Source organism: Pungitius pungitius, chromosome 10, assembly GCF_949316345.1.
Source record: "Pungitius pungitius chromosome 10, fPunPun2.1, whole genome shotgun sequence".
NCBI classification, from domain to species: Eukaryota; Metazoa; Chordata; class Actinopteri; order Perciformes; family Gasterosteidae; genus Pungitius; species Pungitius pungitius.
This window is the reverse complement of record NC_084909.1, coordinates 318,893-335,792: the sequence shown is the minus strand read 5'-3', so window position 1 is coordinate 335,792 and position 16,900 is coordinate 318,893. Positions and strand designations below refer to the sequence as shown.

Sequence of the window (16,900 nt, the reverse complement as noted above, 5' to 3'; positions counted from 1 at the left end):
TGAATACTTTCTGTACCCACAGGATATGACTCACTAATCAACCGTCAAGTCCCTCAACTATATATATATATATATATATATATATATATATATATATATATATATATAATATCCAAAAGATAAAGCCATATATTATGAGATAAAAGTGCATTATAAAATCTAAAAGTTCTGTGTAGATTTTTAACCAATCAAGCACTCAATCATTTATGGTCCAGTTAATAACATGAAATGATACATAACGAGAATACACATTATTAATTAAATGAAATAAAATAGTAAAATAAGAGCATCATATCAGACAATGTAATAGGAGCAAAGTAGGAAACACAGAGCAAAGGATCAAACAGTCATTTTAAATAAATAATTTAAATAAAAGGCAAAGCTGAAATGATACCCACGAGGCACTTAAAAGCTTACTCTGACAAAGAAGAGCAGTTTGAATGGCTCAGTAACAAAGCTGGGTAGTGTGGCTAACCCATTTATCTGCAGTTAAGCTCTAACAGATACGCACACCACTCTGCTCTCTGGTCCGTGGCAGAAATAATTCAGAGAACGCAACGCTCAAATGCCCATACAACATTCCACATGCTGCTCGAGAAGAACAAATTAGCCACAAGTCAATACTTTACTAATTAAGCGATGGGAAAAAGAAAAAATCAATTCACGCATCGCTTGAAAACATTTTCCACACATATCAAGCCGTCCCTTTTCTGACAGGAGACAGGATTCTGATCACGGTAGAACCTGCGGTAATGTGCATCATTAAAACATCAGCAAATCATTATCCAATAACATGAAGCCACCCGGAGGAAGAGGTTTCAATATCCATTCATCACAGTGAGGTGAAGGAAAGACAACGCTTTAGTTCTTTCTTATAATGTTACTGCAGAATGAATGCAAATCCTCTCCCAGGGATGGTATTAATCCACCGTGATACCCACTGTGCCCAGTCATGCTCGCCAGCCAAATAAAGGAAGACAGTAATAAGGTGGCCCGACTACACGGTACCCGAGCACATACAGGGCAGGAGGCAGGAGGGCTGCACATTGTTGCACCTACAGGGAAAATAAAAGAATCACTTATGATGTCTTTACACTTTCGGTTGCAATGGAAGCACTTGGAGAAAAACCTCTATTGGATAAACATGCATATTATGCAGATACATAGGGTTATTCTCTTTTGATCACAGGTGTGTGTGTGTGTGTTTGAAAGGGACGGGTCGGGTTAACGTGTCAGGAGCTGACTGAAAGGTGTGCAGCGCTGAGGCGTCGCTGCTATTTCCACGTCGTTCCCCTTCTGTTTGCAAACAGCTCATTGTTGTGGCTGATCAGTGGCGTGACCCGAGGGATGTTTTTCAAACTGCAACAAGATGAAAATGACACATTAAACCGGAGAACGTCTGTCGTGAAAAGACTAACAAAAACAATATAATTATAGCCCTCGTGTACTTATTCCCAGGTGTTAGTTACAGGGCTGTTGTATTTGTCTATGTTCTCTGTAAGAATTCAGCTGTAGAAAATCCAAGAGACACGATGCGACACAACTCACCAGCATTCGGTTAAACAGCTTTTTGTCCAAATTCCTTTTGGTTCAGACGCACAGAACATGCTGCAATACCAAGGACGCTTTTCAACACAGCTGTATCATCCAAGCAGATGTTTTGGTAGGCTGCAAACCCCCTTAACAGCACCCAAAAGCTTGAAAACCCACAGTGAATTTACCTGAAAGTTCAGAAAGCATTAAGTTGATGAACTGAGCGTTAATGAGCGTTACAGCCGCACTCTTAACAAGTTAAACTCAGCCGCTCTTAGAGCACCGTAGAAGGACACTGGATATGTTTACTACAACCCCTCCGGCTTCGGATCAAATATTCATGAAGACAAATAGTATCCAGCGCGGTCTGCCACCGCAGCATGAAATTCAGATTTGCCATCTGCACGGAAATAAGAGATCGGGCGCCGCGAGGAACCCGATTTGGACCTGACATCCAGTGGAACGTTACAGCAACAAGCACAAAGAGAAAAGAGGTTACGCCGGATATATATGCCGCACACATGTGCCCCGCCGCCATGGCGACAGCCCCAGAGATCAAGGGACGGCGCCGAGTTGTTGTCAGTGGAGAAGGTCCCTGACGCCGCGCGTTCGTGGTCCAATCGGTGAAGGCGTTTCTTCCCTCGCTTGTGAAGTCCGAGCTGAGCGGAGAGAGACCAGACGCTCGCCGCGAGGGGCGGGGGGAACCTTACCTGCCAGCGCGCGGCTGCGCCTGCGGGAGCCGCCGCATCCGGCGCACTCGGAGAACCCGGACCAGGCCGTTAGAGCGCAGTCGTCCTTGCAGGCCACCCGGCACTCTCGGACCTGGGGGGGCAAGGGGCCGGCCCAGCGCAGGCACTCTGTCACGTTGGCCGACTCGTCGCTCTCCCCGACGCAACTGAGTCCTGTAAAAAAAGGGGGGGGGGGGGGGGGGGTGTCACTCAGCTGAAGCAGACGGCGCTCACATAAGGAGACACGGAGTCGTTGGATTGTTTCCAAACGCCCTACACGTGTCTGTGAGCTTATTGCTGCTAGAATAAGACACGTCTCAGCCATAGGTCACATTCACCTGCAGTGTTTGCGTAAGCAGGAAGTGGGGGGGGCGGGTCTAATAATCTCTTTCGCGCTTTGCCTAAATGGCAGAGAAAAGGTCGTTGGAGAATTGTCTCCATGTAAGTCATAGCTATAAAAGCAGAGCGGCGTTCATGGTGAGATGCAGATAAATGTGAGTTAGTGAGGAGGAAACCAGGCATTCATAATAACACATTCTCAGGAAGCTGATTCCTTCTGACAGATCAGTGAAAACAGTCAGTGTGTCAGTATCTGAGCAGTGAGGGATGAACTTTTTGTGTTATTCTTGTAAATAAATTTGGAATAAACATTCATTTGTTGATGAGAATATGTTCAGACCTGACTGGATGAATTATCCAATCGGTGGTGAGATGCTGTATCACTTGTAGAGTTTTATCATTCCAGAAATGGAAATCCTGTCAATCGGGTATATTATTATGATTATGAAACAAAAACTATACAGATTGTTATTAGTTAGTTAGTTATTCACAAAAATCCACATTCAAATGTGTCTAATAGATCTCAGGAACCTGCATTCGCACATAATAAAATACTTTCCCCCAACTATCCAAAAAACAAAATACTTCAGTGTGCCTTGCACCTGGAGAGGTGTCAGGGATAATAAGTCATTGTTTAAACACTGGTTCAGCCTTGGCCAAGAGTGAAGCAACATAAATGGGGAGCCTCTTAAATATTGATGTGAATGACTAATGCAAGTTAACGTTTGAGGATTCACTGACATACAAACATGCCTTTAATCCATTTGACTGATTTCTATTTGACTTTTAAATTTTGCCCTCTGACAAAAAACTCTTGGGTTTCTACAAGTCTGCTGAGAGTGTGGGATGATCATTTACATTTAAGGCCTCCACAAAGGCAGAGATTAAGGCTATTAATAACCTGTTTTTATCCAGCATTCACAATCACAGCCATAAATAAACAAATCTTTTACTTTGCAATGGAGGAGTTACGTTAAAGAGAAATTACATTAGGACGCGTTTTCCCTTTTAACAAAAGAGTTTGATAAACAACTAATCATCAACAGCTGTTACATTATTAGTCCAATTAGCCTCCCACTGAGGGAATAATTCAGCAGCCCTGTTGGCATTTAATTCTGTTCATTTTCCTCGAATAATGTCATCTACCGACCTCATTCTGTCACCCCCGGCACCTTCTATTAACAATAGCCGGCCGTGCAAGTACTGGCATTCTGGTTTGGAACAGGGAGCCGTCCATTTTTTACATAATTATCTCAACCTGTGGCTGCCCCGAGGCCTCTCCCATCATCTCTTCTCCCAAATGTCAGCCATTTATGTCACTGTATCTGCGCCACTGACGGGGATCATCTTTAATTACGCAGTTCCTTAGAAAGGTGAACTTTTTGGAGGAGCAGTAGGAGGGACGAGCTTTGAAGAAGCCCATATTTATCAAATGCTGTAGACTTACATGTGACACATTTTATTACAACATTTGATAAATCTGGGCTTCTTCAAAGATCGTCCCTCCAACTGCCCCTCCAAAAAGTAATCCTACTATATCAAAAATATAGCTTTTATCAATCTGACTCATTTTACATCTTCTAGCACACTTTTTCAATCATACACCTCGTATAATTGTATTCCATTTGATGCCTTGGGAAGAGTAATGTGGATCGGATTAATTGGAACAATTAAGTCCTGAAGCGCAGGTGATCAGTCACTTTCTATTGAATCATTTCTCAGATCGGTTCCAGCTCCGCTCGGGGAAGGCCACATGTTGCCTTAATTCAGACGCAAGGTGTCGTAGCCAGTGTGAAATCCACTGGCTCATTGCCTTCTCTCAAGGTTCTCCGAGGCGACTTCATACGGGCTGTAACGTTTTATTCAACGCAGAGCTCAAACCTCATCTGTGACACGGCACAAAAGTTTTCATTTCCAGCTAGAACTAAAATTCTCACATAAGAGCCAGAAAGAGGTTGTTCCACAGTGGCTGCTTCCCTCGAGCGTCTTCTCCCTTCTTCGCCCAAAATGTGATGCAAAATAACAAGGTGGCCCAGCATTTTTTAACTATCGGAGGGGGCGTTTTTGTAGAAAAACAAACTTATCCTGAATTTTATAACTTTTTGTAGGTAGGAGGCAGGAGCAGAGAAGAGAGGGTTTTGTAGGAATCTCTGATATCAGTCCCAGAAATGTCTCAGCAGTCAAAAAGAAAACATTGACTGTTTGGGGCCAAAAGACGGACAGAAACGACATTAAAGTACTCAACAGGTCCTGCAGGACTGGATCATAGCTGACAGAGCTCATACCTTACATTCAATGCATGCTGTACTGTTGTGATCAATACATATTTTATACAATAATGGTTTAATAGGAAAGGCGAGGCTTGGCCGGTGTGTTTGTATGGCACATTTCAACAACAAGGCATTTTAAAAGTGCTTCGCATGAAGCCGATAAGAGCATCAAAACATTCGGTAAAATCAAAATAGATGCAGTTTACGAAATGAAAAGAGGATAATAGTGAAAGTACACTGCGTATAAATGCACCACTGACGTTTTAGTTCACTTAAAGTAGAGTGAGAATGTACCCTATAACACTTATACAATAATAACTAAGACTGAACACAATTACTGAGTAGAAGGTGACCTTATAGTGGAACGGGATGATAATGCTGCAAGAACTTCTTCTTTTTCATCTTCTCAATGAGGAGAGATATTTGAAGTACATTATCATCTCACACATCCTTCCCACAGGATGCTGAAACTACAGTGAATATCAACTGCGTGAGAAACAACAGTCTTGAATAATGTCAGCGTTACTGAAATTCATGTTTAGGAGATGACTCTGATTTCATTACATGTAAAACATAAAAGTAGTTACACTATCACAAGGAAGAACAATAAAGCTGCATCTTTATGAGTTGATCCGGGTCCATATTGGATGAATAGGATCTTTTTTTCCAGGCAGTGAGGCCATTTTCATGGTTCTTGAATAAATTCACTTCTGCTGAAACCTGCTGTGGATAAATCTTTGATATGCCAATAGATGGCATGCAATGGCCCCCATGCCCTTAATATGGCCATATTCCCCATTATTGTTTCCTAATTATACCCCAATGTGACATTTATTACCTGTCCATTGAGTTGGTTCAGGCACCTACTGAGTAAAAGAAAACCCTGGACAGATCTTTGTTGCATCATATTTAAATCCAGTATTTCTACAATCTGCAAATTCCAAACGGACACTTTTCCTGAAATGTCAGAGGTATTTAACTCAAATAGTATTCAAATAAGAAGCTCCAAAAGGTCAACGAGGCTCGCTCTTAACCCGAGAAAACTACAGACACTTCCCATCCTCACGGAAAAGTCATAAAAATTCACTTGAGAAATGTCAGTCATAATTATGCTGCCAAGTCAAAGTGAGCAGAAAACCCCGGAAAGTTCTCAAGGCGGCACAGAAAGCACCCGAAAACTTCACTTCACTCAATCCGGTAAATTAGATAGAACAGGCAGTTCCTGGGATTCATTGGGACATTTACACTCCTCTGGAGGAGTCAGAAATGATCCAATTAACACGGTGGCTCTTAACGATGGGAGCCAGTGGCGGTCCACACTCAGAGGAGCGTAGAGGACAGTAGAGCGTCCAGACAAACACACGACGCTCTCACCCTCTCCAGAGAGAAACCAGTCGGGAGGCAGCGCGATGACATCATTACATCGTGGAGGAGGCCATTTGTATCGTGATCATAATCATTTCCCCACATCAACAACTCATCATAATGTTTGATTGTTTGACTAGAGGCAAAAAATCTCTCTAATGGAAAATGAAATGTATACTTTTTATAATAGAAATCGTGTGATAGGTTTTTCAGACAGTTACACATATAATGGAATATAAATAGAACCATGTATCTTCAACCCACGGATGTTCAAAGTAGAAAATGATATTTAAATTGAAGCAACGCAAGCCTGTATATCACTGAGGTCATTAGAAACGTTATTTAATTAAGGTGCAGATTCATCACAAGAACAATTTGTAATATCTGAATAATTTTATTCATATTCTTTGTGAATCTGTTCCTATTCATACAGCATAAGCGACAATACTCAAATGCTAATCCGGCGCACCTTGGTTTATACAAACTCATTTGTTACAAAATGTGTCAAAATAGTTTGACTCATTTGGGGTTTCAAATTTGCACTTCAAAGTGGATTCATGTGAACTAGGAACAGTTTCTGTGAGTGACTTGGTTCTCATTGTGACACTATCAGGACAAACCTCCTCCGACTTTTACATTCTCCTGGTTGTCAAATAAGTCCTGAAGGAACGAGTGATCAGTCCAAAGAAGGCGGATCCTCTTTACGCGACAAAGTGTAAAACGATTAAAGGAACAAAAAGAAACTCACCTCTCGTCTCTAAACCGTTTCCACAGGCTTCCTCTCCCGGTCCGGACAGTCCACGTCGAACCGAGTCCGGCACCAAGCTGCAGCTGTGCCACTTGTGTGTCCTCCAGCTGCAGGGGACAGAGCCACATCATGGCAGCGCGTCAACGGGGCTTCCTTTGCACAGCCTCCGTATGGGCATCAACAGAGGATGCATACACAGCCTACTACTACAACTACTAATATTAATACTACTACTACTACTACTAATACTACTACTACTAATACTACTACTGCTACTACTAATACTACTAATACTAATACTACTACTGCTACTCGTTGGATAATTGTTGTTGGGAAGAAATTACCTTCGGTAAAAAAGGTTTTTATTGAAACCATCTGGTTTTATTTTTAGCCTCTGAAAGCCAAATGAATCACACCGTGAATCTTACTAACATCTGTAAAATTATACAACTTTAGCTTTGTGAATAGAGCTTGGAATCAATTTTCATTTTCTCCAGCAATAAAGCTCTGAAACGCGTTACACCGTCAGCAGCACGAGTGCGTGTCAAAAGTTCACGGTATCTAATGTCAATGCCGTTATTAAACGCACACGCAGACCTCTGCAGGTAAATCGCAGCAATAATAAACCCAGAGGTGACTCGTCTTTCTCAACCTGTGGTATCAGAGCAGATGTTTTATCCTCGGACGGGGGAAGGGTTTAATTAAACTTTTTACCTGTAGACCGGACACACGGGAAGTGATTCACACTCTCTCTCTTCGTACAGTGTGTCAGGGCACTCTTGACCTCCATTAGCCGACCTCTGAATGATGGTTCTGTATCGAGACTGCGACGCGGCGGTGGCATTTTCTGTCGAAACATGAAACGCAATCTTTACTAAAAGGTGGGAGATTAGATGCCCGATTTTTAAGTGATTTTCTTCTCTTTTTTTTCCAAGAGGCTAAATAAGAAGCGACACAATAGCTAATATCTCAAAGCTGATCTGATCCTGTTAAGCTCGCCCTCCACTTCACTGCAGTCTGCTGTTCGGACACAACACACTGCGAGAGCTTCATTTGGCTCACGCTCCGAGGCACAACGCTAATTACTAAACACGGAAAATGGTGCAATTAAGAAGGTTATTACATCATCAGCGGGCCAATGGTCTACAGCATATTTACAGAGATAAGATGCCTGCTCGATTCTTTGAAAAACAATTACACACTTTTTAAATCTACAAGATACAGTACGCACATCATCAAAGCCATTTAAATTCCATTTAATGTAATGGACAGTTAACACTGTCCATTACACATAAATGTCACCATTGAATAGACCAGAGACATCGACAGAGAGAAAATACAGCATGGCAAAATATCTAAAAAGTGTTTTCCTGCGTAACACTGTACAAAAGTTGGAGGTACCGGTCACGCAGGTCGCTGGGCAGGCCGTCCACTCGCTGAAGGGCGTCACGATGCAGTCGTTCTTGCTGGGGAGCAAACACGTTCGGACGGCTTCTGGACGAGCAGAATCCCAACACCTAAACGAACGGACCAACAGAGGCCTTCAATTCTCTTTGAATGACTAATGTCCAGAGGCGGGCTGTGAAACATCTGCCCTGCCCTCACATCACACATCTGCCCTCAGGGAGAAGTAGAACAAGTGTGAAAAAATGACACTTTGATTTCTTCCCCGGAATCAAATATTGCTGCGTGAAAATAAAAAATACTGCAACTATTCAAGAGCACATAGTTCTCACAGTTAATATTCAGGAAAACCTAATTTTCTAGATGCAAATTAAACTGTTTTACATCAATAATGGATTGAATATAGTGTGTTGTGAGTTACACCCCCAGCTCAGATTAGGATTAAATTGCTAAAATATGTAAAACATCAAGACGTGATGTTGATGCAATGTGTTTTAAGCTTTTCACTTCCATCAGGTGGCCAAAAATACTCTAATAAGCTTTTAAAATCAACCACATAAATGTATGACATGTGCCTACAAGGATTAAAACTACCAAATATGTTACTAGGACTATGAAGCTAAAAGTGGGAGCCAATCAGGTGGGTGCATTTATCACTGCATACGCATGTAGAGAGCAGCCACAGAAGTCTTCATGTTGCTGCCACACAGGGACAGACTGTTCCAGGAGGAAAAAAAATAAAAAATCAATCAAAGTCCACAGCACCGCTGCTAATTAAAGCTGAGCGATAAGTGAGGATATGCAAACTGTTTACCAATGAATCGTTCCTGCCACGCCAAGGACGCCATAACCAGGTTTCAAGAGAGAAATAATCTCACATTTCCTGTGTGTTTAGGATGCTGCGTATCTTACGTAACACATCCGTCACGGAGCCTTTGGCTGCGTTGCGTGTCACTTCTTGTGCAACCTTGAAGTGTTACTGATTAATGCTGCTATGTAAAATCAAATAAGTCATGAGCTTTGATGTCTTTATCAACAAGCAGCCAAACCCCACAATCCCAAACACACAAATTCACACACACACACACACACACACACACGCACACACACACACACACACACACACACACACACACACGCACACACACACACAAGGAGACGTCCCAATTTCATTTTAGAGCGAGTGACTTTTTTTTTGCCCTGAAAAAGCCAAATCCGGGCCTGGATAGGGATCCAGCACGGTGCCGCATCCTACCGGCTGCAGAAAGCCGGCACGCACAGGAAGGAGATCAAAGTATAGCGAGGCGTAAGGAGGCGAGATGCATAACCCCCCCCCTCCTTCCCTTTATCCCTCCTCCTCTGTCTGCCTCTTTGCCGCGGGGCTTCCTCACTGCGCTGAGAGACATCAGAGTACGTTCAGGGCGATGGTGTTCCACGGTCACATGGAATATTCTCTCACTCCTTGTGGGTCATTATAGTTGCAATCAGATATCTAATTTGTCAATTTCATGTGATGCAGATGTTAAATACGTCATCATTTATGGAAGATTTGAATGTGTGGCATGGAGTGAGCACTTGTTTTGTTTTAGTGTGTTTGAAGACCAGCTTGAGGGGATTTATCTACTGAGATCGTATTTTAAAACCAAATAAGCCCTGAAAAATCACAACGATAGTCTTTTTTATTTGTTTTTTTAAGTTATTTCAAGATGGCAGTATAAATTTGGTAGCCATAAAAAATAAAAATGTTAGCTGTTACTATCTGCTTTGGCTTGTTAATTTATCTTCAATATACATAAATTACAGTTATTCCTGAGTCAAACCCCTTCATCTTCCTTCGAGCCAGTTTGCAACATGGAGAATGTTGCACAGCATCAAATTTGTTTTAGGTGTTATTAAATGTCAATCACTCCATCCCAGACATGTCAAACTCAAACATTATTATACAATACAATTCTATCCAGCCCGCGAGTAGCATATATATGTAATACTAAATGTCCCAGAAGGCACTGTGAAAGCTTCTCTGGTGGAGGAGGAGGAGGAGGAGGAGGAGGGCCCAAATCAAAGTCTTTCTTTTTTATTCTTTCTTTTGTCCTTCTCTGTGATTGAGTTTGACACCACTGCTGCAGCCTCCTTTACGCTTGCGTCACTCGCTCGCAGACGGATCATCGGCAGAAAAACGCAAGTCCTTTCAAAGGTGGAACTGAGAAGCTCAGGGAGAAAAAGAAGAGATGTCGGGAGGAAGGAGGAATTATTTGGGAAGTCATTGTTTTGTTATTCACCACTACAGATACCACTGATGTTCACACCCCATTGTGTGTTCAAAGTTCATCCTAATTCTGCCTCTGCAGACGTTCATTTCCTTAATTCTCTGTATTCCAACCGTACAACCATCTGATTCTCATCCAGAGTCAAGCATATTCATCTAGCACTATACTACACCTTATGTTACAATAGCTAGTAGAATTTTATTCTGTCTCCAAATGTCATAATAACAAAACAAAAAAACCCGAATATGATGTAATTTCTTTGTAATCATCCAAAATAACGTGTACGGTCCCTTGCTGGTATGGTCGATACGTGCGATGCATTGATCCGGCCCGACAGTGACTCCCGGGACACGTTTTCCCCCCCAGTCGCCCCTGTGTGTTGCTCTCTTTGAGTTTTTGATTCTGATATGTACATACATTTATAAAATCAGCCAAGTATCTTCTCTTCAATATACAGTGAACCCTGATAATGTCTACACGTTATGGAAAGAGAAGAAAGGCCAAGTTACTTGTTGGTGCTCTTTCTCTAAATGAATACTCGACAGCTTTTATTAAAGCCCACGTGGTGGGCGATACGACCTTCATAAGAAAACACTTTATGGCCCTGTCAATCGTGTATTGCACTAAAAAAAAGAGAATCTATTGTCCTGGTGTGGGCTATAACGTTATTAAAGTGACAGCAGAAAAGCCCCTAGCACTGTTAGATATTGTACTGCTGAATGAGGAGTTGATAATGGCAGAGCATAAGCAAAATGAGTTTCAGGTTCACAAGGAAACTACTAAAATCAGGCAGAAACCACTAAAGGACGCTCCATGTACAAAACTCTGCAGACAGTTTCACCGCAGACCAAGTCCTCTGGGGTCATCTGACCTTAAGTGAAAGCACGATACGTCTTCAGGCTTTAATCATGAGCGATTGTGTTCACTTTGGTTCTCATCCCCTCGGTTTCACAGCGCTGGTTCAATCACTCATAACGCATCACGCGTTGCTCTTCACTCATTTCTACTATTTACAACTCAGATTTGTGGAAAGAGGAAGGAAATATTCTGTTACAAAGGGCTGCTCTTATCTGTGCAGAATGACTCAAGAATAGACATTTTAATCTTCATATCTGAAGGCATATCATTATTAAGGTGCAAAACATGGGATTCAGAACATCAATAAAGCAGCCCAAAAAAACGTTTGCCTTGGAAATTAGATTCACTTTTGTATGTAAAAGTTGTTCTCTTGCATCTATTGTTAGCTGAGCTTCTCCTTGCTTTAATGACGTAGCCGGGTCGGCCGTGCACGGTGACCACTCTGGTTACTTCGGTTACTAGCCAATAACGCCTGAGACGTCAGAGGAAGGTGGCCCGGATCACCCAGGTCACTCCCAGGTAAACGCATTGAGCACCTTTGCCTTTATTTGTACTTTATTGTACTTTTTCTATTGTTAGCGCCGTTAGCTGCAAGCCGCCAGCTGAGGCATCTTCACGCAAGGTGGCGTTAAGGGAATAAAGAGAACATTTTGACAAAAATAATGTACATGAAATAAAAAGAGAGACTTTATTTTTTGTTCATCCATGAACAAACTATCCATTGTGCTTTTTTCCACAGTGTCCTAGCAGTGTTCAGTCAGACTAATCCGCACTCAAAGGGTTCTTTAACCTTCCCGTGTTTTGAAATGCTTTGAGCAAAGCCGAATCTGCATAGACAGATAAATAAAACCTACACACCCCCCACAGCATATGTGGTTTGAACATATCGACCGTACCTATATTGATCCTTGGCTCCCATTTCCCGTACAGACAAACTCCCCTGACTTTCCACTGTGGGCAGGCGAATAACTTCAATAAATGGGCCCACGATGACGACGACATGAAGGCGATTTTGGTTCAGTAAATGTCTGCTGCCCTTCAGCCTGGTGAAGGCGTGAAGACATTCAATGTCACTCCTAAAGCTTCCAGTCGGGATTCTCTCTGTTATATTTAATTTCATTCTTTGCAATTAACGTTGTTCGACTCCCTTAATGCGGCACATTCAGAATGCGGAGTCAGACAGCCGCAGGAGTGCAGGTTGTTTCCTCTATGGGATTTACACTTTAATATTCTAATAACTGTTGTTGTTTATGGACAATCATAATAGGCATTCAAATGTAGAATATTTGTTTACATCCCAAATCTAATTAGGTAAAACACTGTTGGGGGATGAATCCATGGATTCAATTATTTTCTTCATTACCGTGCTGTAAAAAAAGTAAAAATTGAAAAACACCTGCTCAATGTAGAACACTAAGAGAAATACGGAGGGGAACACGTTGGAAAGGAGTCAACTTAGAGAAAACCTTAACTCAATTTATTTGATATTCTGCAGACTTAAAAACATGCTTTTCTCTCATGAAGTAAATCATGGAAAGTCTTTTATTTAACCAAATATTAGAATCCAACTAGGATGCCCAGCGCCCAGTGCGCCGGCCTGATTATCTTCCAATGAGGAGACATTATGGGTCAGCAAAGGCTTCTACTTACAAATGTCCAAACCTTTTCCCCAAAAAGCGATGGTGACATCACTAGGTGACACACGCCATCAAAACAAAGCGCGGAAAAGGCCATTTGTGGGCGGAGCTTGGCTGGGTGAACGCAAGACATAACAAAGAGATCCTAAATAGATAAAAAAAAGCCAATGGGCCATTCCCCCCTAGCACACAATGGCGGTTAAAGGTGATGACATCTTATCAAGATATCGTTGCCATACAGTCACACAAAAGCGCTATAAACTGTAAGGTCAGAGGCCCTAAGCGGAGCCTGGACGGAGCGCGTACCTTTTATTCGTCACGGCGCCAACGTTCATCTTCACGCAGCTCACTGTGCGGCTCTGAAGACCCGTGGCACGCGCGGAGGTCCCGGTCCAGGAGCTGGTTCCATTGGGGTCCGCGGGCTCGTCTTCTATACAGGGGCCCCAGGCTGAGGCGTCCCAGTAGAACACCACACAGGGGTGCTCATTACAGACTCTCCACTCCTCCAGGGCTGGAGCTGCCGGACACTCTTTCCCTCCTGGGGGGCACACAGGGAATCACAACTGAATTAAAGACATGGGCTCTGCTGCAAGGATTTGTATTTGCTGTGTTTATAAGCAAGCTGAAAATAGTGCTAGTTTAAAAGAAGAAGAATCATCATGCAGAGTACACGTCATCTGCAGAGAACCTAAAAAAGGTTTCACCTGAAGTAAGGTGCTGGAAGTCAAATGGTAATATAATCATTGACTGCTGGCTGCTCAGCCACTAAGAAAATGTTTGTTCAAGTTGGCCTCATTATAAGTTCAAACAGGTTTGTTTTACAAATGAAAAGTCACAGTAAGGGTGCTGTAACATTATTCACTGTCCAATTAACCCACTGGCCTCAAACACACCACAGGCATCTTTCATAGACCCTGCTCCCTGTATTTTGTCATATGTGACAGTAGGTGTCCAAATAATGACTGTATATATATACATATACATATAGTCATTATTTGGACACCTACCACCATGTATCACACAGGCTTTGCGGTGTAGTAGGAAACACTCGCATTGAGGTAGTCGTTTTAAATATTTTTGTAGTTTCACCTCCAATTTCATGAAATATGCGTTTGGCTCTTTTTTCATTTGTGTTTTGTCTGTGTATTTCAGAAATGTGACTTTCTGTTTTTTCATTATGGAATGAGAGTTCAAACCGGTTTATGGTCAAATAATACAAAGACAGTAAAGAACGTCAATACATATAAACCACAACATGATAAAGTTAATGTTATTATCATCCATCACAGAAATACCACACAAACACACTTGATGTGTGCTGGTCTAAATTGGTCAGACTGTCCGGTCTAGATGTAAAACCAGGGCAGTTTGTCATGTGGAAAGTTATTGTCCTAAAGTTAACTGTAACTTTCAGAACAATTACACCCCTAGCACACACACACACACACACACACTTCTGCAATGCAAGCATCATGATAATTAGCAACACACTGTGCAACCTGTCGTAAACTGTGAGATGATTTCATCAACTGTTGCTGTAGACATGCGTTTGAATGCAGGGATTAATGGGCTGTAGCTGGCTGCCAGGAGTCTGCTGCTGAGGTGTGAACGAAGCACTTGGAGCACGCAGAAAAACACCGTCCGGAGAAGGAGTTGCTGATGAAGGATAGTTGTCAAAGATGAAAAATGTTCGTCCCTAAAATCACAAAATCATCTGCCAAAGTTTTCCCAGGGTCACGGAGAGCCCTCCGATAAAGGCTTTGGCTCAAGGAACTTTTTGTTTTTCTTTGTAAAAAGTTGAACTTGTGAAATGTTCAATATCTTCTGCATTCTGAAATGTATTCACAGAATCACAGCAGCTTTATGAAATGTGGCTAAAATCCTATAGCCCTAAATGATATATAACCTGCTTTGTATTTATTCTACATTCAGTATTTTCAATTTGGCTTCTCCAACCCAGTGAAGATATCACTGCACTTGAATATGTGATATGTACCTGAGAATGAGAAAACACAACAGCGCAATTGATCTCTTTCCTCCCTAACTGCTTGTCTTCTCCCTTTATAAATAAATGTAGCGAGTGTCATGTATAAATAAACCAAACTACACACTTAATGACATTCTATGTTTGCGGCAATGGCACCCACTCAAAGGCACATTTTGTTTTCCGTTTTATTTGACTGAAAATTGATACCTGGGAGCTTCTGCACCCAAACACAAGAGCAATAAACATAGAAAACAAGGGACAACAGTGTCGGGGGAAGTTGCGTTACCTTGGCCCGGCATGGCGAGCACGCTGCGAGTGCGGCTCTGTCGCCCCTCCGCCGTCCTGGTGGCGCAGCTGTGTGAGCAAGGTGACCACGAAGACCAGGATCCGACCACGCAGTCGGCAGCGCAGGCCACCTCGCACGCCGCTTCCGTGGGGGGGCGGTCGTGTGCGCAGTGGGCAATCAGCACATCGATGCCTGAGGAAGGCAACAACAGGTAAAAGACCCATTAAACCTGCTGTACCTCTACTTTACCCGACGTCAATCAGGTCGCCTTTACTGCCGCATCTGGGCAGATGTGCAAGCAGCTGCTGAAGGAACTGGTGGTGATGCAGTGACGAGGTCATTAGGTCATTAGTGGGGCACACGCACTGGGACTCACAGCCACTGCCCTGCACTTGCAGGCACCCAATCTACGTGGAAGGCAATCCTGACATGGCAGATAATTGTGTTCTGCTGTAATATTCTCAATCCATAGGACCTTTAAGAGTTTTCAACAAACTTAGTCGTCAACTAGTAATATAATTAAATGTGATCTAAAGAAAATGATTAAATCCACTTGGTATTCTGAGCTAGTTTTAAAAGCTCTCCTTTAGCCTTCATCTTGCAGTTATGTAATGAAATATTCATCACAGCTTCTTCTGTCAGGAGTGAAACAGCTACAGCAAAGACAGAGCCTTCTCTCTTTGCTGTACTCTCATGCTAATGACTCTTTCGAGTGATTAAACACAGAAATTGCAGAAATGTTCTCACATTAATGTTCATGACTGAATAATAGCCTTGGGGAATATATAATATATACACATATTTATTTGGACACTGCCCAGACTGCATTTTCTTTGTCCGAGAGAAAGCGAGAGATCAATGTTAGTAACGGAGCTGCCGTTATGAGGTCACAACAAGGGCAGCAGCAGCTGAGGCATCGTTTTGGGGAAGATACGCTCACACACAGCAGTTGGAAATCATTAACTTGTGGGAACTCTGCCACTAAATCATAGGATTTACTTTAACAATAACAACCCCAGGGACTTTTCTTCCTTCTCGACACAGCAGAGAGAGCAAAGGTACGTTGTGGCACAGGAGAAATACAAAGAGTTTGAAAACACTTCACCCATAAAGTTAAAGCAACAGAGATGTGAATAGATACGTCACTGCTTGGGAGGCAGGAGTCCTTTTATTTGGTGAATATGCAAGTGAACAAAAAAATGGAGGATTCTGCAGTTGAAGTTAAAAGTGAAACAAGTATCTGGAGCAGGTGATGTTTTTTGCCCTCAGCAAGGAACTGAATGGAGACTTGGCTTCATAGAGGTAATATAAACACAAAAGTAATGCTGGGCGACCATGAATAATGTTAATACCCACATCTCCTACATAAAGTGGGCAAAGATCTAGAAGCTGCTGCTCTTGAACAGGAATTGTACTGATTTTACTTTGCATAATCTTTTTTTTTTTTTACTGAGCATGAGATTTCAAGCTGAGGCAAA

General features: G+C 42.4%; 1 protein-coding gene across 1 annotated transcript in view; it reads right to left on the bottom strand.

The window, feature by feature from the left end:
- thsd7ba (thrombospondin, type I, domain containing 7Ba) overlaps positions 1-16,900 on the bottom strand; it is a 101,834-nt gene that overhangs the window by 26,019 nt on the left and 58,915 nt on the right. Inside the window, exons 9-14 of the mRNA XM_037488499.2 lie at positions 15,423-15,614; positions 13,456-13,687; positions 8,385-8,500; positions 7,698-7,830; positions 6,984-7,090; positions 2,244-2,435 (exon numbers count right to left, since the gene is read on the bottom strand). Of these exons, the coding sequence (XP_037344396.2) occupies positions 2,244-2,435; positions 6,984-7,090; positions 7,698-7,830; positions 8,385-8,500; positions 13,456-13,687; positions 15,423-15,614 (972 nt within the window). The remainder of the gene's footprint in view (positions 1-2,243; positions 2,436-6,983; positions 7,091-7,697; positions 7,831-8,384; positions 8,501-13,455; positions 13,688-15,422; positions 15,615-16,900) is intronic.